This window comes from Heterodontus francisci, chromosome 1 (genome assembly GCF_036365525.1).
Source record: "Heterodontus francisci isolate sHetFra1 chromosome 1, sHetFra1.hap1, whole genome shotgun sequence".
Classification (NCBI taxonomy): domain Eukaryota; kingdom Metazoa; phylum Chordata; class Chondrichthyes; order Heterodontiformes; family Heterodontidae; genus Heterodontus; species Heterodontus francisci.
Window position 1 is genome coordinate 228,132,075 of NC_090371.1, and position 24,191 is coordinate 228,156,265.

Genomic DNA, 24,191 nt, shown 5'->3' on the forward strand with positions numbered 1-24,191 from the left:
CAATGGTTTGTTGTTTGTGGATTGTTTTGTGTCAGTGGCATTGGGGGTGGGGGTAGGAAGAGTGACCGCTGCAGTTACTTCCGACATCAGTCCACTGATGCAACCGACGTGAACCTTGCATTAATAAGGACATCCCTGGTAATGTTGTCAGCAATGTAAACACAGCTGGTGCTGCATTATATATATCAATGATTTGGATGTGGAGACCAAATGGGCGACACAGTGGCGCAGCGGTTAGCACTGCAGCCTCACAGCTCCAGCGACCCGGGTTCAATTCTGGGTACTGCCTGTGTGGAGTTTGCAAGTTCTCCCTGTGTCTGCGTGGGTTTCCTCTGGGTTTTCTGGTTTCCTCCCACAGCCAAAAGACTTGCAGGTTGATAGGTAAATTGGCCATTATAAATTTCCCCTAGTATAGGTAGGTGGTGGGGGAATATAGGGACAGGTGAGGATGTGGTAGGAATATGGGATTAGTATAGGATTAGTATAAATGGGTGGTTAATGGTCGGCACAGACTCGGTGGGCCGAAGGGCCTGTTTCAGTGCTGTATCTCTAAATCTAAAATCTAAATCTAAATGTAGTATTTCCAAGTTCGCGGATGACACAAAACTGGGTGGGAATGTGTGTTAGAGTCATAGAGTTATCCAGCACAGAAACAGGTCCTTCAGCCCATCGTGTCCATGCCGGCCATCAAGCACCTATCTATTCTAATCCAATTTTTCAGCACTTGGCCCATAGCCTTGTATGCTATAACGTTTCAAGTGCTCATCTAAATACTTCTTAAATGTTGTAAAGGTTCCTGTCTCTACCACCCCTTCAGGCAGTGTGTTCCAGATTCCAACCACACTCAGGGTGAAAAGGTTTTTCCTCAAATCCCCTCTAAACCTCCTGCCCCTTACCTTAAATCTATGTCCCCTGGTTATTGACATCTGTGAGGAAGATACAAAGCGGCTTCAAGGGGATTTGGAAAGACTTAGTGAGTGTGCAAGAACGTGGCAGATGGAATGTAAAGTGGAAAAATGTGAGGTTATCACTTTGGTAGGAGGAACAGATGTGCAGAGTATTTCTTAAATGGTTCGAGATTTGAAAGTGTGGATGTACAAAAGGATCTGGTTGTCCTTGTCAATAAGTCACTGAAAGCTAACACGCAGGTGCAGCAAGCAATTAAGAAGGATAATGGTATGTTAGCTTTTATCACAAGAGGATTTGAGTACAGGAGTATTGAAGTCTTGCTTCAATTGTATAGAACCTTGGTTAGACTGCACCTGGAGTAGTGTGTGCAGTTTTGGTCCCCTTTACTTTAGGGAGGATATTATTGCCATAGAGGGAGTGCAATGAAGGTTCACCAGACTTGTTCCTGGGATGGCAGGACTGTCCAATGAAGAGAGATTGGGGAAACTGGGCCTGTATTCTCTAGAATTTCGAACAATAACAGGTGATCTCATTGAAACCTATAAAATACTTAAAGCGGATAGACAGGGTAGATGCAGATAAGATGTTTCCCCTGGTTGGGGAATCTCGAACCAGGGGACACAATTTCAAAATAAGGGGGTAGCCACTTAGGACAGAGATGAGGAGAAATTTCTTTACTCAGAAGGTTGTGAATCTTTGGAATTCCCTACTCCTGAGGGCTGTGGAAGCTCAGTCATTGAGTATGTTTAAAGCAGAGATTGATAGATTTCTAAATACAGAAGACATAAGGGGATATGAGAATAGTGTGGGAAAAAGGCACTGATGTGGATGATCAGCCATGATCGTATTGAATGGCGGAGGAGGCTCGATGGGCTGAATGGCCTACTCCTGTTCCATTGCCTTCTTCATGTTCCCCCTGTCCTCCTTGGAATCATCTGAAGAGGATCTGACCTGTGTGCTTTTGCTTTCCTGCAAGTTCAAACCAAAGAATGCAGCCTATCACAACCATTTTGGACAACTTGGCTGGTATGCATTGAAGGGTGCCGCCAGATCTGTCTAGGCAAATGTTCACTCACATATCTGGTGGTCACACAGCCTTCATTTTAGTGCCTCTGGCCTTCACTGGTCAGGTTTCTGAAGAGTGTCATAAGCCAGGTTTGAAGTGGGTGTCACTTGTCTCCAAGCAGTCATCGCTTAAGTGTGCTTGCAGGTGCAAATATATCAGGGAGCTTGGACTATTAAGCAACAAAAACATCAGAGCAAATGCCCGGGAATCTCGCGTACAACTGCATAAATATCTTACTTTGATTGCACACAAGCCGTGCATTGATGAAGTGGCAACGCTTGTGGTTGATGAATACTCCTAGTTGATCTGGGATTGCTTGGATTGCCATATCTGTGCAGTCAATGGCACCCTAAACCCATGGGAAGCCAGCCAGAGCTGCAAAGCCAAGTGCCCATACCTTCTGACTGGCACATCATAGGCAAAGTTGACCTGCAAACAAGCCACCAGTCACCTGTCATGCATTTGTGAGCCACTGACTGTGGGATCCTGGATATTTCTCCGGCAGGACCCTGGAAAGATCTTGAGGCTGAAAGGTTGAGGGCGGTGCTGGCTTTGAGAGCCGCTGGTCCAATGGCCAACGGGTCCTCTTCTAGGAGCCCGCAGATGTCTGTGGCACGAGAACCTAAGCCACCTGAAGCACCACTGTTTGTACATGTGAAGGGAACTCAGCCTTTGCCTGCGAACCCTGTGTCGTGGGTGGTGCCTCCTGTGAGTTGCATCCCTCTTCTGCTGCCCTCTCTGCTGTCAACCTACAGGTGTATCAAGAGCAGGCTGCTGGTGCTGGTGTTATTGATCCTCATCCAAGGTCCAATCATAGGGCCATCCATCCTGCTGTAATTCGGAAAACCTCCAAAATGTATTAAGTCAGCCCTCAGCAGAAATACTGTGAACAAACCATTTTCCACGAGCAGGTAAGAAAGTAGCTGTGAGTACTGAATATTTATTGTAGTATTTCCATGTGATTGATTAAGCCCCCTCAATTGCTGTTGTGTTCTCATCTTGCCTTCACTGGTGCGTTTCAGGAAGCCTGGGAAATCCGTAGATATGGTTGACTCTTAACTACCAACTGAAATGGCTGAGCAAGCCACTTAATTCAAGGGCAATTAGGGATGGGCAATGACGCTCACATCCCAAGAACGAATAATAAAGAAGTGTGCTGGTAAATTTGAAAGTGAATTGAAATATCGCTCCGATTGAGTGATTAGCATATGTTAATTGGCAGACGCTTTTCCAAAGGAACTAATGCGTAAGCAGCCTAACTCACTGGCATTATTTACGGATGTTGGTGGGTTGGAATTGGCTTCCCAACAAGCTCGCATTTTTGCCAGTTTTAACTCCTCACCCACAACAAAATCGATGTGCTCCTCCATTTTAAAGCTCCCCCACAGATTCTAAAAACAGAATCCCGATTTTTATTGTGTGTTAATCCTGTGTTTCTGTATGTAACTGGGGATACTCTTTACTTGCATGAAGAAGAAACCAGGGTTCGTGGTTTCATTGCTGAAATTCACATGATATACTTCCCATAATTGTACAGGAAGGCCATTACTGTGTAAAAGATCTGTATCTTAGCAATGTTCTTAACTGTTTACCTAACTTTGGAGTACACCTTAACTTTAAATTAAAACGACAACATCTAAATGGGAGCAATGCAAGTTTTAATCAAAATCGTTCTATATCAATAAAATTAAGTTTATGAATTTCAGTTATGGAATTAAACATAGAAAATAGGAGCAGGAGTAGGCCATTCGGCCCTGCTCCGCTATTCATTACGATCATGGCTGATCATCCAAAATCCAATTACATATCACTTACCTGTCTTGTCATAACCAGTGATCACTACTGCATGGTTTGATTTTTCTTGGGAGCAGTGATGCTGTATAATGCCACCAAGGTAGTCCTGCCAGCTTACTGCATCTACGACTGCCACCAAGGGTCCCCATTCCAACAGCTTCTCCATCATATCATCTTCATTGTATCTACGTAGAGAAATATTTGCACACGTTAAGAGTTTTCAAATACTTACTGAGACAAAACTAAATCACAGAAAAGCTTCAAATTAGTACATTGTTTTATATAGGAGAAAACAAAATTCTATCCATTAAATTTGATGAGTTCCCTTAAGTGCTGCCATTTCTTAAAAATATTAATCTGCCCAGCTGCAGTAAGCTCCTGTACATTGATTTAAAAGCAGAACAGAACTTTTCAGGAATTTTGAAACTAGAAGTGAAATATTATGCTCCCCTTTGTGGCAGGTTTGGAGTTGGGCAGAGCATAAAATCGAGTATGAAGGTGGTGGGGGTGGGAAAGGCCACCACCATCCTGCCTCCACCGAAAATTAGCCTGGGGCTGGAAGGCCTGTGAATGGCCTTCCCGCCCCGCTGCCAATTGAGGCCCAAACTGGGTAGTTAACCCCCAATTAAGGGTCTCCTCCCACTGCAGCCGCAAATACCCGTGCGACAGGCAGCCCTGTCGCTACATGGGAGCACGTCATGAAAAGCCATGTGTGCTGCTTATCAGCTCCGGGGGTTGGGCAGGGGAGGTCCCTCGTTCAAAGGCACTTAGTGCCTAAACAAGGGATCTGGCATCAGGAAGGGTGCGGCCCGCTGAGGGACAGCCCCTGCCCTTGCTGCCGACCCCCCCTCCCCCACGACCCCCACCCTAGACCTACCTTAAGCCTGGTTCTAGCACTGCTCCTCGGTGTCTGGTTGCTGCAGCTACAGGAGCATCCAACGCCTCCGCAGTGGCACTGCAGCTGTCGGTCTCTGACTGACTGACAGCTCTGCAAGGCCAGGACTTCCAGTGACGGGGTCCTAAATCCGATGGAAGGCCCGCCACTGTCCTGTTAAATGCCTGATTGGCACTAAATTTGGCAGGCCTTCCGGAAAAGAGGAGGCGTGGGCATCTCGGCATTGGTCTCCCCCAACGTCGAGACCCCCACCACCAGCAGAAAATTCCCCCTTAGATGTGTAATCCTACATCACAACAGCGACTTCATTTCAAAAGTTCTTCACTGGCTATAAAGTGCTTTGGATGTCCTGAGGTTGTGAAAGGTGTTACATAAATGCAAGTTCTTTCTTTGTTTACTCAGCTTTGAGTGCCGGTTTTACATAGCGATTATTGCACAACAGGAAAACAGATACAGATTAGTGGAATGGCCAGCTACAAGGTAACGTGGTTAAGTGTGATGTGATAGATTTGGGAAAAAAATAAAGAATGGGAGTATGCACTTAATGAAAAGACACTGGAGTGGGTAGATCAACAGAGAGGCTTGAGGTTGAAAGACACAATTCCCCGAAAGCAACTTCAAATAGATAATAGGTTGCATAGAGTCAGCTTGTATTTCCCTCAATATAGAACAAAGAACAGTACAGCACAGGAACAGGCCATTCGGCCCTCCAAGCCTGTGCCCATCTTGATGCCTGCCGAAACTAACACCTTCTGCACTTCCGGGGCCCATTTCCCTCTATTCCTTTCCTATTCATATATTTGTCAAGATGTCTCTTAAACGTCGCTATCGTATCTGCTTCCACCACCTCCCAGGCACTCACCACCCTGTGTAAAAAACTTGCCTCGCACATCCCCTCTAAACTTTGCCCCTCGCACCTTAAACCTATGTCCCCGAGTAACTGACTCTTCCATCCTGGGAAAAAGCTTCTGACTATCCACTCTGTCCATGCCACTCATAACTTTGTAAACCTCTATCATGTCGCCCCTCCACCTCCGTCGTTCCAGTGAAAACAATCCGAGTTTATCCAACCTCTCCTCATAGCTAATGCCCTCCAGACCAGGCAACATCCTGGTAAACCTCCTCTGTACCCTCTCCAAAGCCTCCACGTCCTTCTGGTAGTGTGGCGACCAGAATTGCGCGCAATATTCTAAATGTGGCCTAACTAAGGTTCTGTACAGCTGCAACATGACTTGCCAATTTTTATACTCTATGCCCCGACCGATGAAGGCAAGCATGCCAAATGCCTTCTTGACTACCTTATCCACCTGCGTTGCCACTTTCAGTGACCTGTGGACCTGTACGCCCAGATCTCTCTGCCTGTCAATACTCCTAAGGGTTCTGCCATTTACTGTATATTTCCCACCTGTATTAGACCTTCCAAAATGCACTACCTCACATTTGTCCGGATGAAACTCCATCTGCCATTTCTCCGCCCAAGTCTCCAACCGATCTATATCCTGCTGTATCGTCTGGCAATCCTCATCACTATCCACAACTCCACCAACCTTTGTGTGGTCCGCAAACTTACTAATCAGACCAGCTACATTTTCCTCCAAATCATTTATATATACTACAAACAGCAAAGGTCCCAGCACTGATCCCTGCGGAACACCACTAATCACATCCCTCCATTCAGAAAAACACCCATCCACTGTTACCCTCTGTCTTCTGTGACCGAGTCAGTTCTGTATCCATCTTGCCAGCTCACCTCTGATCCCGTGTGACTTCACCTTTTGCACCAGTCTGCCATGAGGGACCTTGTCAAAGGCTTTACTAAAGTCCATAGAGACAACATCCACTGCCCTTCCCTCATCAATCATCTTCATCACTTCCTCAAAAAACTCAATCAAATTAGTAAGACACGACCTCCCCTTCACAAAACCATGCTGTCTCTCGCTAATAAGTTCGTTTGTTTCCAAATGGGAGTAAATCCTGTCCCGAAGAATCCTCTCTAACAGTTTCCCTACCACTGACGTAAGGCTCACTGGCCTATACTTTCCTGGATTATCCTTGCCACCTTTCTTAAACAAAGGAACAACATTGGCTATTCTCCAGTCCTCTGGGACCTCACCTGTAGCCAATGAGGATGCAAAGATTTCTGTCAAGGCCCCAGCAATTTCTTCCCTTGCCTCCCTCAGTATTCTAGGGTAGATCCCATCAGGCCCTGGGGATTTATCTACCTTAATGTTTTGCAAGACACCCAACACCTCCTCCTTTTTGATAATGAGATGACTGAGACTATCTGCACTCCCTTCCCTCAGCTCATCATCCACCAAGTCCTTCTCCTTGGTGAATACTGATGCAAAGTACTCATTTAGCACCTCGCCCATTTCCTCTGGCTCCACGCATAGATTCCCATCTCTGTCCTTGAGTGGGCCAACCCTTTCCCTGGATACCCTCTTGCTCTTTATATACGTATAAAAAGCCTTGGGATTTTCCTTAATCCTGTTTGCCAATGACTTTTCATGACCCCTTTTAGCCCTCCTAACTCCTTGCTTAAGTTCCTTCCTACTGTCTTTATATTCCTCAAGTGGTTCATCTGTTCCTAGCCTTCCAGCCCTTACAAATGCTTCATTTTTCTTTTTGACTAGGCTCACAATATCCCGTGTTATCCAAGCTTCCCGAAACTTGCCAAATTTGTCTTTCTTCCTCACAGGAACATGCTGGTCCTGGATTCTAATCAGCTGACGTTTGAAAGACTCCCACATGTCAGATGTTGATTTACCCTCAAACAGCCGCCCCCAATCTAAATCTGCCTAATATTGCTATAATTAGCCTTCCCCCAATTTAGCACCTTCACCCAAGGACTACTCTTATCCTTATCCACAAGTACCTTAAAACTTATGGAATTATGGTCACTGCTCCCGAAATGCTCCCCCACTGAAACTTCAACCACCTGGCTGGGCTCATTCCCCAATACCAGGTCCAGAATGGCCCCATCCCTCGTTGGACTATCTACATACTGTGTCAAGAAGCCCTCCTGGGTGCTCCTCACAAATTCTGCCCCATCCAAGCCCCTAGCACTAAGTGAGTCCCAGTCAATATTGGGGAAGATTAAGGGGTGATATATTGAGGGATTTAAGATGATTAAAGGATTTGATAGGATGGATAGAGAGAAACTATTTCCTCTGGAGTCCAGAACAAAAATTTAGAATGCTCTCCCCCAAAAAGCCATTGAGGCTGTTCATGGGACGTGGGTGTCACTGGCTCGGGCACCATTTATTGCCCATCTTAATTGCTCCTGAGAAGGCGGTGGTAAGCTGTCTTCTTGAATCGCTGCAGTCTGTGTGGGGTAGGTACATCCACAGTGCTGTTAGGAAGGGACTCCCAGGATTTTGACCCAGCGACAGTGAAGGAACGGCGATATAGTTCCACGTCAGGATGATGTGTGGCTTGGAGGGGAACTTGCAGGTGGTAGTGTTCCCATATGTCTGCTGTCCGTCCTTCTACTTGGTAGAGGTCATGGGTTTGGAAGGCGCTGTCCAAGGAGCCTTGGTGCATTGCTGCAGTGCATCTTGTAGATGGTACACACTGCCTCACTATCCAAAGCCCCAAACACTCCTTTCAGGTGAAGCAGCAATTTACTTCTTTCAATTTACTATACTGTATTCGCTGCTCACAATGTGGTCTCCTCTACACTGGGGAGACCAAACGCAGATTGGGTGACCGCTTTGCGGAATACCTCAGCTCAGTCCGAAAGCATGACCCCAAGCTTCCAGTGGCTGTCCATTTCAACACCCCCCACCACCCCCCCCACGCACTCTCATGCTCACATCTCTGTCCTGGGATTGCTGCAGTGTTCCAGTGAACATCAATGCAAGCTCGAGGAACAGCACCTCATTTACCAAATAGGCACGCTACAGCCTGCCGGACTGAACAGTAAGTTCAATAATTTCAGAGCATGAAGCATGATGGGCCCCCCTTTTTATTTTTAGTTACTTTTCCTTTTTCTTTTTTACTTGTTTATTTTATTTTAGTTTGTTTTTACTGTGCCTACCTACTGTTTTTTTCATGATTGTGCTTGGGGCCAGGGATGTTCATTTTTCTGTCAAATAACACCCTCTTTGTACTAACACTTTGTCTTTCACCACACCATTTACATACCGTTTGCCTTTGCTGCATGACCTTCTGGTCAGTTATTCAGTTACCTTGTCCTATCAACACCTCTTTTGTTATCTCTTGCCCCACCCCCGCTTTACTTGCTTAAAACCTTTTACATTTCTAATATTTGTTGGTTCTGATGAAGGGTCACTGACCCTTAACTCTGTTAACTCTGTTTCTCTCTCCACAGATGCTGCCAGACCTGCTGAGTATTTCCAGCATTTCTTGTTTCTATTTCAGATTTCCAGCATGTGCAGTATTTTACTTTTATTTTAGCTACAGCTAATGTTGCTTTTGCAGTTTCAGAAACCACTGTCAATTTTCAAAAGCCATTCGAAAAGGTGCCACACAAGATTAGGGCTCATAGGATTGGGGATATTCTATTAGCTTGCAGTGAGTATTGGTTAATGAACAGAAAATAAATGGTCAGAATAAATGGATCATTTTCAGGATGGCAGGACATAACTAGTGCAGTGCTGCAAGGATCAGTGCTTGGGCCTCCGTCATTTGTAATCTATATCAATGATTTAGATGATTTAGTGTAATGTATTCAAGTTTGCTGACGATATAAAGTTAGTTGGGAAAGTAAGTGTGAGGAGGATGCAAAGAGGTTGCCAATGGGTTCAGTGATTGGGAAAGAAGGTAGCGGATGGAGTATAATGTGAAATTCTCCCCTTTGGTAGGAAGAATAGAATTTTTTGAAAGATGAGGGATTAGTAAATGTTGATATGCAGAGGGATTTGGGTGTCCTTGTACACAAATCACAGAAAGGTAAGTTGCAGGTACAGCAAGCAATTAGGAAGGCAAATGGCATGTTAGTCTTTATTGCAAGGGAGTTGAAGTAGAAGAGAAAGGAAACCTTGCTGCATTTATATCGGGCTTTGTTGAGATCTGGAATACTGTGTACAGTTTTGCTGTTCTTATCTAAGGAAGGATATACTTACCTTAGGGAAGGTACAACCTAGGATTGATTCCTGGGATGAGGGAGTTGTCCTATAAGGAGAGATTGAGTAGATTAGGCCTATAATCCTTCGAGTTTAGAAGAATGAGAGGTGATCTTTTTGAGACATATAGAATTCTTAAAGGGATTGGCAGGGTTGATGCTGAGAGGCTATTTCCCCTGGCTGCAGAGTCCAGAAATGGAGGTCATAGTCTCAGGATAAGGGGACAGCCATTTGGAACTGAGAGGAGGTGAAATCTCTTCAAACAGAAGAACTGAAGTTCTCTCACCCAGAGGGCTGTGGATGCTCCATCGTTGAGTATATTTAAGACAGAGATCAAGGACGGAGATCGGTTTTCCATTTTGGATACTGGTGAGGGTGATGGTTCCTCAGAGGACTGCAGTCAGACTCAAGTTTGTGGCACCACAGGTAACTCAGCTGAACAGGAGAGAAGGAAGAAGAATGGAAGAGCAGTAGTGATAGGGGATTTGTTAGTTATGGGAACAGACAGGTGTTTCTGCAGCCGGAGACGGGACTGCAGAATGTTGCCTTCCTGGTGCCAGGGTCAAGGATGTCATGGAACGGCTACAGGACATTCTTCTGGGTGAGGGTGAACAGCCAGAGGTCATGGTCCATGTTGACATCAATGACATAGGTAGGAAGGGAGATGAGGTCCTGAAAGCAGATTTTAGGGAGCTAGGAAGGAGATTAAAAAGCAGGACCTAAAAAGCAGTAATTTCAGAATTACTGCCAGTCCCACGTGTGAGTGAGCATAGGAATAGGAGAATTAAGCAACTGAACATGTGGCTGGAGAACAGGTGTAGGAGGGAGGGCATTAGATTTCTGAGGCATTGGGACTGCTTCTGGGGCAGATGGGACCTGTACAAGATGGAGGGGTTGCATCTTAGCAGGACTGGGACGAATATCCTCACAGGGAGATTTGCTCGTGCTGTTCGGGAGGGTTTAAACTAGATTGGCAGAGGATGGAAACCTGAGAGGGAGCTCAAATTGGAGGGAAGCAAAACTGGTAAGTTGACAGTTGTGTGGGAACGAGGAGAAAATATCAAAGAGAAACACCAAGGTGCACAGAATACTGGGGGAGATTGATAGCACGAGAGTAGGGAATAGTAAGTTATTAGGTGGGGTCAGAGTAAGGGAGAAAGTAATAAAGTCTAAATCAGGGTTAATGTGCATGTATGTGAATGCAAGGTGTGTGGTTAATAAGATTGGTGAGGTACAGGCGCAGATTGCCATGTGGAAATATAATGTTGTGGCTATAACAGAGACTGGCTCAGAGAAGAGGAGGACTGGGTGTTAAATACTCCTGGATACAAAGGGCTGAATTTTCTTGGGCGCTGCACGCTGCAGGGGCGCCGTTGGAACTCGTTGGGGTGCCCATATTCAGTGGCCACTAAGGAGCCCCCACGATATTTTGTGCGGGGGCTCATCTAAATAGTGGGGGCAGAGTGCCCGTCCCCGATGACACGTAGGGACGGCCTTCGTGTCCCCGGCAACAGCGTCTGGCGCCAACGCGCAGGCACCAGCGTCATTTTTAAAGGCTTTAAGCCCTTACAATTAATTTTATTTTGTAAAGTCAAAACGTGATTTTTTTTAAAATAGAAAAGTAATCGAGGTCCTTCCTCAACCACCTGCCCCCCCCATGGTCATTTCAATGGATATCTCAAATACCCGAACTTTCTCCCCCAACCTTCTAGCAGTTGGCCTCTAACCCTTTCCTACAATTCACACAACCAATTAAATTTGTTTTCCCCGCTTCCCCACCCCTCCTGCCCTGAAACTTATAATACTCCCCCTCCCCCACCAGGATCTCACCTCGGAACTCTGTGCAGAGTTCCATTCTGCATATGGAGATGAAGGGCCAACCGCCGGGGGCGGGAGGGGGGGGGGGGGGGCCGCACCAAGGTACCCGCTGCCGTTAACATGCGGCAGGCCCTTCACACGTTGTGGGTCGAGGCGGGCCTCTCCTCACAGCATTTTATCGGCCCCTGCGCCGCGAGTCGCGGCATTGAGGGCTGGTAAAGTTCAGCCCAAGGTGTTCAGGAAAGGGAAAAAATGGGGAGGGTGGTGGTATTGATTAAGGAGAGCATTGCAGTGCTGGAGAAGAAAGGGAGGTCCCCGAGGGGTCAAGGACAGAATGAATTTGGCTAGTGCTAAGGAGCAAAAATGGTGCCGTTACATTGCTCGGTGTTGTCTATAGGCCACCAGCTAGTGGGAAAGACATGGAGGAACAAATTTGCAAGGAAATTACAGAGAGGTGCAACAATTATAGGGTATTACAATGGGGACTTTAATTATCCAAACATAGACTGGACATAGTGGTGAAAAGGGCAGTGAGGAGCAAGAGTTCCGACAGCATGTTCAGGAAAATTTTCTACAGCAGTATGTTTCTAGTCCAACGAGAAAGGAGGCACTGCTAGACCTGGTTCTTGGGAATGAGGTGGGACAAGTATCAGTAGGAGAGCAGTAGGAGAGCATAATTAACTGGGGGAAATCCAATTTCAATGGGGAAAGAATGGAGCTGGGGCGAATAAATTGGAGTCAAAAATTAGCAGGAAAACCGGTAGCTGAACAATTGGCTACCTTCAAAGAAGAGACAGTTGAGGCACGGTCAAGGTATGTTCCATCAAAGGGGAAAGGTAGGGCAAGCAAATCCAGAGCTCCCTGGAAGGCAAAAGAGGTAGAGATTAAGATAAAGAAAAAGTGTGCTTCTGACAGATGCCAGGTAGAAAATACTATTGAGAACCAGGCTGAATATAGAAGATCCAGAGGGGTATTGAAAAAGCAAATAAGAGAAGCAAAGAGAGAGCATGAAAAGAGACTGGCAGCCAGCATTAAAGGAAATCCCAAAGTTTTCTACAGAAATGTGATTAGTAAAAGAGTGGTAAAAGGAGAAGTGGAGCAGAGGGCATAGCTGAGGTACAAAGAACAAGAACAAAGAAAATTACAGCACAGGAACAGGCCCTTCGGCCCTCCAAGCCTGTGCCGATCCAGATCCTCTATCTAAACATGACGCCTATTTTCTAAGGTATTAAATGAATACTTTGCATCTGTCTTTTCCAAGGAAGAAGATGGTGAAAGAGGAGGTAACTCAGATATTAGATGGGGTTTCAAACATTAAAGAGGAAGTATTAGATAGGCTGTCTGTACGTAAAGTGGATAAAGCACCAGGACAGGATGAGGTGCATCCAAAGATACTGAGGAAAGTGAGAGTAGAAATCGCAGAGGCACTGGCCATAATTTTTCAGTCTTCCTTAGACTCGGGGGTGACGCCAGAGGACTGGACTATTGCATATATTACACCCTTGTTCAAAAAAGGATGTAAAGATAAGCTCAGCGACTACAGCCTAGTCAGTTTAACTTCGGTGGTGGGGAAACTTCTAGAAAAAATAATTTGGGACAAAATTAATAGTCACATTGACAAATGTGGGTTCATTAAGGAAAGCCAGCATGGGTTTTTTTCAGGGAAAAACATGTTAAACTAACTTGCTGGAGGTTTTGAGGAGGTAACAGAGAGGGTTGATGAGGGCAATGTGGTGTACATGGACTTTCAAAAGGCATTTGATACAGTGCCACACAACAGACTTGTGAGCCCAAACTTCTAGCTCATGGAATTAAAGGAACGGTAGCAACATGGATACGGAATTGGCTGAGTGACAGGAAACAAAGAGTAGCGGTTAATGGATGTTTTTCAGGCTGGAGGAAAGTTTGTAGTGGAGTTCCTCAGAGGTCAGTGTTGGGACCCTTGCTTTTCCTGATATATATTAATGATCTAGGCCTTGGTGTACAGGGCACAATTTCAAAGTTTGCAGATGATATGAAACTTGGAAGCATTGTGAACTGTGAGGATAGTGTCGAACTCCAAAAGGACATAGAGAAGTTGGTGGAAGGGGCAGACAGGTGGCAGATGAAGTTCAATGCAGAGAAATGTGAAGTGATTCATTTTGGTTGGAAGAACATAGAGAGACAGTATTGTTATGACCAGGTGAGAAAAGTGTCTAGGGGTCTCTTTCAGCCTTCACCTGGTCTTATTGTAACAGGATGTAATTTTAAACACACAGTGTTTTGAGCGCTTGCTTGATGAATCCTTGTTCACCGCTTCCCAATTATAAGGCAAAGAAATTAGCACAAACAGTCCTTCTTAGGATTAAAGAAGAAAAGTGAAATTTATTAAAACTTAGACTCGAATTTGGTTAATGCCTGTGGATACTCGCCACGCTCCACGCTAGCATGCATGCGTGATACGCAAATAGAGACAGAAAAGAGCAGACGACCCGGGTTCAATTCTGGGTACTGCCTGTGCGGAGTTTGCAAGTTCTTCCTGTGACCCCGTGGGTTTTCGCCGGGTGCTCCGGTTTCCTCCCACAGCCAAAGACTTGCAGGTTGATAGGTAAATTGGCCATTATAAATTTCCCCTAGTATAGGTAGGTGGTAGGGGAATTGAGGGAAGGTGGGGATGTGGTAGGAATATGAGATTAATGCAGGATTAGTATAAATGGGTGGTTGATGGTCAGCACAGACTCGGTGGGCCGAAGGGCCTGTTTCAGTGCTGTATCTATAAATAAAAAAAATAAAGTAGAGAGGTTTGAGGCAATATCAGAAGAGTTTCTTGTTACTGTGCTTCGAGTTCACTGTAATCCTTTTGTAGGTAGTTCTTGCTTTTCACTGGAGCCCAGTATTCTGCTTAAACTTTGCTCACTGTAGGAAACTTTTCTCTCTTGGTTCCTGTGTCTTCAATGGGTCTTCAGTTCCGTGAGAAAGAGATGGCAGCAGACAGGAGAGAGATGTTCTCAGTCCAGGAGCAAAGAGCTTTCTGAGTTTTAAACTCCGTGCCAAGTTTAAATTCAAAAAACTCTTAACAGCCAGTTAGTCATGTGACTAAACTGTCTGACCACATCTGTTTGTGTATTCGGCCATAATCTGGAATTCTAGCCTCTCCACCTTCAAAGTCTGGTAATCAAGAGTCCGTCGTGGATTAAATTGGAGCAGGGAGTGGCCCCTTTGTCCTTTCGAAGCACTGTCGGTTACTATGCAAATGTCTTTCCAGTCAGGGGCTTGGCAACCCCTTGCAAGAGGCCTTCTTTTTTTCCCAGCAACAATTTTAAAATTTAATGTCCATGTGGCAAAATATCTGTGCCCCATTCTTGGCAGGTGGGGGCCTGCATGATAATATAAAATAAAGTGTATAATTCTAAAGGGAGTGCAGGAGCAGAGGAACCTGGATGTTTATGTGTATAAGTCATTGAAGGTAGCACAAGACGTTGAGGTAACAGTTAATAAAGTATACAGCATCCTGGGCTTTATTGATAGGGGCATAGAGTACAAGAGCAAGGAAGTTATGTTGAACTTGTATAAGACACTAGTTCGGCCTCAGCTGGAGTTTGCGTCCAGTTCTGGGCACCGCACTTTAGGAAAGACATGAGGGCATTGGAGAGAGTACAGAAAAGATTCACGAGAATGGTTCCAGGGATGAGGAATTTCAGTTATGAAGACAGATTGGAGAAGTTAGGACTGTTTTCCTTGGACAACAGAAGGCTGAGAAGTGATTTGATAGAGGTATTCAAAATCACGAGGGGTCTGGACAGAGTAGATGGAGAGAAACTGTTCCCACTCATGAAAGGATCGAGAACGAGAGGGCACAGATTTAAAGTATTTGGTAAGAGAAGCAAAAGTGACATGAGGAAAAACGTTTTCACGCAGAGAGTGGCTAAGGTCTGGAATGCACTGCCTGAGAGTGTGGTGGAGGCAGGTTCAATTGAAGCATTCAATAGGGAATTAGACTGCTATATGAAAAGGAAGAATGTGCAGAGTTATGGGGAGAAGGCAGGGAAATGGGACTGAGTGAATTGCTCTTTTAGAGAGCCAGTACGGACACGATGGGCCAAATTGCCTCCTTCTGCACTGTAAGAATTCTGTGATTCTGTGAATACATTTTTGGGTATCAAGGGATATGGGATTGAGGTGGGAATGTGGAGTTGAGATAGAAGATTACCCATTTTGTAACTGAATAGCGGAGGAGGCTCGAGCGGCCATATGGTCTATTTCTGCTCCTATTTCTTATGCTCTTATGTTTTAATTCACAGCAACGTAGAACATTTTCTATTGCAGTTTCACATGATCAGATTGATAGCAAACAAGCTCTCAAAAGTAGTGTTCCACTCATTTCAACTTTGCACACAAGAAGGACTTAATAGACTGAATGAAGCAGGATTACCTGAAGCTGTATGCTTTGTAACCTGTGATTGAAACACCAAATATGGATCTTGGAAAATAATGACAAATTCCAGTTTTTGCATTGAAAGGATATACTGACTCTTTCACCACCTTAGCCTTGCTCTGCAAATAAATATTTGTTTATATTTTAGCAAATATACATGATTAACAGTATCAAGACGGAAACATACACATTTTTTTTTGGAAAGAATGCTTTTTGTATTTTGTCTCTACCGCTACCTCAATTTATTTAGCAGGTTACATTTTTTTGGTTCCAGAAGACATTTCCATACAGTTAATTATTGGTTTACTCTTCATAATCATTTCTCCCATCAATAAGAAACAAAAACATCACATTTATATGTTGGGAAGGTGAGGGCAGGCGGTGGCGTAATGGTAATGTCACTGGACTAGTGATCTAGAGGCCCGGGCTAATATTTTGGGGACATGGGTTTGAATCCCACTATGGCAGAGGGTGAAATTTGAATTCAAGTAATAAAAATCTGGAATTAATAGCTCGTCTAATGGTGACCATGAAACTATTGTCAACTGTTGTAAAAACCCATCTGGTTTGCTAATGCCCTTCAGGGAAGGAAATCTGCCGTCCTTACCTGGTCTGGCCTACATGTGACTCCAGACCCACAGCAATGTGGTTGACTCTTAAATGGCCTCTGAAATGGCCTAGCAAGAGCCTCGGTTCAAGGGCAATTAGGGATGGGCAAAAAATGTTGGCCTAGCCAGTGATGCTCACATTCCACAAGCAAATAAAAATAAGTTATTACTATGACCCCAGTTTCATAAAGTTCCACTGGCAATGTAGAGCCTTTCTAGTGCAATGTTGTCAGTTGTGAAATTGGGTGTGCTGGCGAGCATGCATTATTTATAGTGAGCTATATTTTGTGGGAATTAAGACTACTGGCATTTTGGGGACTGTTTCGTTCATCAGTACAAGTCCTGTTAATCATTCAAAACAGTAATTAAATTGGTCCCAGAAACCAGGTTAATTGACTTTCTTGCCACGACCTTACCAATTCTGCTGTTCACCTCTGTGATATAGGTACAACGGTGCATGAATAGCCTCACCTGATGCAGTAAGTGTCCTAAAGGGGACTATCACGTTTTAAACTGTTAGCTGGAAGGTTGTTGGGCTAGAAAATAGCCCAGAACCATTTTCAAGCACACATGCAAGAGTAGGGAGGTTATGCTGGAACTGTATAACTCATTGGTTAGGCCACAACTTGAGTATTGTGTGCACTTCTGGTCAACTCATTACAGAAAGGATGTAACGGCATTTGAGAGGGTACAGAGGAGATTTACGATGATGTTGCCAGGTCTGGAAAAATGTAGCTATGAGGAACGATTTGATAGGCTGGGGTTGTTCTCCTTGCTACAGAAAAGGCTGAGGGGAGATCTGATTGAAATGTACAACATTTTGAGGGGCCTGGATAGAGTGGAGGTGAAGGGTCTATTCACCTTAGCAGAGAGGTCAGTGCCGAGGGGGCATAGATTTAAAGTGATTGGTAGAGAAATTACAGGGGAGATGAGGAAAAGCTTTTTCACCCAGAGGGTGCTGATGGTCTGGAAGTTACTGCCTGAAAGGGTAGTTAAGGCAAAGACCCTCAACTCATTCAACAGGAGTCTGAATATGCAAGTCAAATGCCGTAAGCTGCAGGGCTACAGACCAAATGCTGGAAGGTGGGATTCTAATAGGTGGATCGTTTTTTGGCCAGCACAGACATGATGGGCCAAGTGGCCTTTTTCTGTGCCTTAAACTTTCTATGATTTCTACGATTCTATGACATCACAGTGGCGCAGTGGTTAGCACTGCAGCCTCACAGCTCCAGGGACCCGGGTTCGATTCTGGTTACTGCCTGTGCGGAGTTTGCAAGTTCTCCCTGTGTCTGCGTGGGTTTCCTCCGGGTACTCCGGTTTCCTCCCACATGCCAAAGACTTGCAGGTTGATAGGTTAATTGGCCATTATAAATTGCCCCTTGTATAGGTAGGTGGTAGGGAAATATATAGGGACCGGTGGGGATGTTATTGGAATATGGGATTCGTGTAGGATAAGTATAAATGGGTGGTAGATGGTCGGCACAGACTCGGTGGGCCGAAGGGCCTGTTTCAGTGCTGTATCTCTAAACTAAACTAAACTAAACATCAGAAGCCAAAAGCCTAAGGGTCATTTCAAATTTGGCCTCAAATCTCATCAACACGTAAGATGCAGACATAAATTGGACATCAAGAGGCAGCTTGCCATTTTTAAGAGGACCAATTTGGGCCAGCTACCTCCCCGGAGGTTGGAAGGATCAGAGGAGTGGAGGTGGTGAGAGGGAGACTGGTAGAAATCTTCAATAGTGTCAGTATGGTGACATTTAAATTAGGCCCAGGACTTAAAATTACCCTTTAATTTATATTTCCTATATTTTTCTTCCTGCTTTGCAGTCTGCATGTGTCAGTAAGGATTCTTTCTAATTGACTGAAGAGTCTCCCTACTCCTTGACCTGCTCACAGATGCCACAGATCCCCTGTAGAGGGTGCTGTGCTGGATTAGACACCAGATTACTAGAAATCTGCACTGACAAGCCAAGTTGCTCTCTGAGCGAGGTGACCAGCGAAAGTGATCCATTGCTGCTCACAGAGAAATCTGAGCCAATTTCTCTTTGTAACTTCATGCTCCTGTCTACACAACTACTTACTGTACTACCAATCTTTGTGTCATCAGCAAGCTCTCTATTGTGTGATCTAAATCGTGAATAAATAAAGTGAAGAGTTGTACAAAGATCCTGGTGGACACCACTGGGCACTTCCTTCCAATCTGAGTGCAGACTCATTATCCCTACTGTCTTCTACTGCATAACCAAACTCCCAACCAGATCAATAATTTGCCTTCAATTCCATGAGCTTTAATTTACAATAACAGTCTTTTCTGTGAAACATTATCGAATGCCTTCTGGAAGTCTGCACAAACTCGATCCATCGACATTTCCCTGTCTACTACTTTAGTTACTTCCCCAAAAAATTCAATTAGGTTGTTAGACATGATCTACCCTTTATAAAGCCATGTTGGCTGTTTCTAATATGCTAAAATGTCTTTAAGTGCTCAATCACTCTGGTGTTTAATTATAGATTTCATCAACTTCTCATCTTCTTAAATAGTGGAGTTAAATTTACAATTTTCCAAACTAAAGGGGCAATTCTTAAATCAAAAGAGCTTTGAAAGATTACAGTTACAACATCTGCAATTTCCTCTCCTACTCCCTTTAAAACCTTGGAGTAGAAATATTATAAATGCATAAAAAAATAGGAGCAGGGGTGGGCCATTCGACCCCTTGAGCCTACTCTGCCCTTCAATAAAATCATGACTGATCTGATTGTGGCCTCAACTCCATTTTCCTACCTTCCTGTCTAACCCTTGCCTATCTTGTAGATCAAAAATCTGTCTAACTGAGCCTTGAAGATATTCAATGACCCAACCTCCACTGCTCTCTTGGGTAAAGAATTCCAACTATTAACAATCCTCTGAGAGAAGAAATTCCTCCTCATCTCCATCTGAAATGGGGAATCCTTTATTCTGAAACTGAGCCGCCGAGCTCTAGATTCCTCAGGATGGGAGATAATCTCTCAGCATCTACCCCGTCAAGCCCCCTCAAAATCTTATAAGTTTCAATAAGATCACCTCTCATTCGAACGTCCAACAGGCCCAACCTTTCCTCATAAGACAACCCCTTCACCCTAGGAATCAACCTAGTGAACCTTCGCTGAATTGCCTTCAATGCAAGTATATCCATCCTTAAATAAGGAGACCAAAACTATATGCAGTACTCTAGGTTTGGTCTCACAACACCCTGTACAATTCTGGCAAGACTTCCCTACTTTTATACTCCATCCCCCTTGCAATAAAGGCCAACATTCCATTTGCCTTCCTAACTACTTAAACAAAAGAACAAAGAACAGTACAGCACAGGAACAGGCCATTCGGCCCTCCAAGCCTGCGTCGATCTTGATGCCTGCCTAAACTAAAATCTTCTGCACTTCCGGGGACCGTATCCCTTTATTCCCATCCTATTCATGTATTTGTCAAGATGCCTCTTAAACGTCGCTATCGTACCTGCTTCCATCACCTCCCCTGGCAGCAAGTTCCAGGCACTCACCACCCTCTGTATAAAGAACTTGCCTCGCACATCCCCTCTAAACTTTGCCCCTCGCACCTTAAACCTATGTCCCCTAGTAACTGACTCTTCCACCCTGGGAAAAAGCTTCTGACTATCCACTCTGTCCATGCCGCTCATAACTTTGCAAACCCCTATCATATCGCCCCTCCACCTCCGTCATTCCAGTGAAAACAATCCGACTTTATCCAACCTCTCTTCATAGCTAATGCCCTCCAGACCAGGCAACATCCTGGTAAACCTCTTCTGCACCCTCTCCAAAGCCTCCACATCCTTCTGGTAGTGTGGCGACCAGAATTGCACGCAATATTCTAAGTGTGGCCGAACTAAAGTTCTGTACAGCTGCAGCATGACATGCCAATTTTTATACTCTATGCCCTGACCGATGAAGGCAACATTTCCTTAAATGTCTACCACAGCTTATCTACTGTCTTACCATTTAACCTATTTTCCCAGTCTACTTTAGCCAACTCTGTCTTCATACCTTTATTTATGTTTAAGACAGTAATTTCAGACCCAAGTTTCTCACCCTCATACTGAATGTGAAATTTGATCATGTTATGCCCATTCTTCTTTAGAGGATCCTTTACTATGAGAATCCTGTCTCATTGTACAATACCAGACCTGGTAATGTTCCCTGGTTGATTCCACAATGTATTGTTCTAAGAAACTGTCCTAGGGATTTGCCAGTCTTTAGTGTCATTTTTTCTCTGATGTTTTCTTACTTCTGTTAACTTTAGTGAGTTCCAATCCTTGATTCATTTTTAATTTTCCTGGAATGTCACTTATATTATCCTCTTCCTGTACTGTGAAGACTGACACAAAGTAATTATTCAACAAGTCTGCCACATCTTTATTTTCATTTTAAGTGTTACTTTAATCTGTTTTTAAAGGGCCCACATTACCCTTAACTATCCCTTTTCTTCTATTTTAACTGTAAAAACTTTTGTGTTACTCGCACCATGTCCTGTTCACCCATCACCCCTGTGCTCGCTGAGCTACATTGGCTCCTGGTCCAGCAATATCTAGATTTTAAAATTCTCATCCTTGTTCTCAAATCCCTCCATTGGCCTTGCCCTGCCCCATCTCTGTAACCTCCGCCAGCCCTACAACCCTCCGAGATCTCTGCTCTCCTCCAAATTCTGCCCTCCTGAGCATCCCCAAATTTCATCGCTCCACCTTTTGTGGCTATGCCTTCTGAAACTAGTACCTAGGCCTTAATGTCTGGAATTCCCACCTCAAACCTCTCTCTCCTCCTTTAAGACCCTCCTTAAAATCTACCTCCTTTGATCAAGCTTCTGGTTAACTGTCCGATTATTTCCTTATGTGGTTTAGTGTCAATTTTTTCAATAAGGCTCCTTGGCACATTTTACTACTTTAAAGGCATTAAATGAGAGTTTTTGTTAATCTTGATGTCACTTGCAAGTTTTCTCATTCGACTTTACCGCTTTTTTTGTCTTCCTTTGCTGTTTGTTTTATATTTCTCTGCGTCCCCTAATATCTTTGTAATTTTATATGCTCTTTCGGTTAGTTCTGTTATTCTTCACCTCTTTTGTCAATCAGGGCTGATCCATTTCATAAGTAAAGCCCTTTCCCTTTAGGGGTAGTTACTGATCCTGTATTAAACTGAATTTTTTTTTGAACAACTCCCACTGTCATATCCCTCAACCAAAATCACTGAAAAACAGATTTTCTGATCATTATCACAAGGTTGGTTTCAGGATCATGCTGAGCACAAATTGGCTCCTGGGTTATAACAGTGACTATATTTCAAAATTATTGGCGGACAGCCATAAAGGCGGGGCTAAAGTGTGGCGAGTCGAAGAGACTTAGCAGTTGGCAGGAAAAAAGACAGAGGCGCAAGGGAAGAGCCAACTGTGTAACAGCCCTGACAATCAAATTTTTCTGCAGCACCTGTGGAAGAGCCTGTCACTCTAGAACTGGCCTTTATAGCCACTCCAGGCGCTGCTCCACACACCACTGACCACCTCCAGGCGCTTACCCATTGTCTCTCGAGATAAGGAGGCCAAAGAATATTGGCGGCACAGTGGCGCAGTGGTTAGCACCGCAGCCTCACAGCTCCAGTGACCCGGGTTCAATTCTGGGTACTGCCTGTGTGGAGTTTGCAAGTTCTCCCTGTGTCTGCGTGGGTTTCCTCCGGGTGCTCCGGTTTCCTCCCACACGCCAAAGACTTGCAGGTTGATAGGTTAATTGGCCATTATAAAATTACCCCTAGTATAGGTAGGTGGTAGGGAAATATTGGGACAGGTGGGGATGTGGTAGGAATATGGGATTAGTGTAGGATTAGTATAAATGGGTGGTTGATGGTCGGCACAGACTCGGTGGGCCGAAGGGCCTGTTTCAGTGCTGTATCTCTAAAAAAAAATTTCAAAATTACTTCATTGACTGTAGGGTGCTTTTGGACATCCTGAGGCCATCAAAGGCACAATATAATTGCAAGCCTTTCATCATAGTTATCTTACTCAAAAGCATTTCCTGAATGCTGCAGTACTAAATAAACAGCAAAAGAGAATGTCTGAAAAAACAAGGTTGTTGCGTTCCTGTGTAGCATACAGTAATTATCAGGATTTTCTATATAATTCTGTTACTCCTATAGTAAATTTCATTTTTTTTCTTCAACAAAAAGGGGTAGGGGACATCATTTTCAGTACTCTGAGAAACAGTAAAACTTTCCGTTTGCATGTGCCTTCAGTGTATTGTACAACTCTGGGTTTTGATATGGTGAATGCAGCTCAGTTCACTCAGACTACTTTTTCTATCATTGCACCATTAACAGATGGTGTAACTTCCATAGCTGTGCCTGTTTAAGGTGGAAAATGCAATGCAATATACACTACTGTGGATTCAAACCCAAATTACACTTATTAAATTGGGTTATTGCTTAAAATAGTTTAGAAAGTTGGAGCAACAGAGTGTTAAACCACTGAGCAGCAAAATGCAGGTTTGAACAATCTCAGAGCAGTGTACACTGCTCTGAGAGGCAACAACAGGAGGTACCCAGAACACCTGATAGTTAGTCAAGAGCTTATCGGCCTAGAGCGAAAATAAGGGCTACTAAGTGTAAGCTAAGGAACTGCAGAAAAGGATAGACTCAAAAAAAAATATCTTTACCATTACACACCAGGACCAAATAAATGTAGTTCATGGTTTTCTCGACATTTCATGTACTAACAATCTTAATTTAATGTGGTCATATATATTAAACCCATAGCAGCTGGTTCAGTCATAGTGAAACCATTTGATTTGTTCCATTGATGTGGAAACTCACTTCGTTAACCCAATCAGAGGTGACCTGATACAGACATATAAAATAATGAAAAGGCTGGTTGTGTTTATATTGACATGCTGGGAAAGACCTGGGGACATGCATTTAAATTATGTAAGAGTAGGAATAGACTAGCTATTAGGCCGTTCTTCCTTTTCCAGACAGTGGTGCAGTGTGTGCTGCCTTTGAGAGGGAGATAGACTGGTTTTTGGCTGCATTATATAAAAGTTAAATGGATTAACAGTTTACATACACAAGGCCAATGTGATCTCATTGACTCGTTTTGATCATTGGAGACGGTCAGAGAAGAAAGTCTTTCCCCCTCTTATTGGCCTTGGGCTTCTGTCTGTTTTATTGCCTCTGAAAATATTATATGGCTGTGAGTCCAGGAGGAAGGGTTAGGAAGTATTTAGTCATGATGTTCCAGCCATCATGAGTGTGAGGTGGGCTTAATGGACGATCTGCTCTTTTCCTATTTATGTATGTCTGTAAAAGGTAGTGCTATGAGATCACTGGGAAATAAACATTGGCAAATAATCATTGCCAAAAAAAGCTTTACCAACCTGATATAACCACGTCAGAGCACTGATAGGTGAGCCACCATTGCAACCAGCATCCTTATAAGAACAATCTATAACCTCTTGTGCACTCAGCATCTCCAGTTGTCCCCCTTTGATTGCATATGAAGATTCAATACTCTCCACAACACTGAATGCCCAACATCCACCACACTACAATGCAAAATAAACAGTGATTA

The 24,191-nt window shown here is 44.2% G+C and overlaps 1 protein-coding gene across 1 annotated transcript in view; it reads right to left on the bottom strand.

Annotated features, from left to right (window-relative positions):
* ctso (cathepsin O) overlaps positions 1-24,191 on the bottom strand; it is a 76,627-nt gene that overhangs the window by 24,876 nt on the left and 27,560 nt on the right. Inside the window, exons 4-6 of the mRNA XM_068042012.1 lie at positions 23,998-24,165; positions 15,981-16,102; positions 3,791-3,954 (exon numbers count right to left, since the gene is read on the bottom strand). Coding sequence (XP_067898113.1) covers positions 3,791-3,954; positions 15,981-16,102; positions 23,998-24,165 — 454 coding nt within the window. The remainder of the gene's footprint in view (positions 1-3,790; positions 3,955-15,980; positions 16,103-23,997; positions 24,166-24,191) is intronic.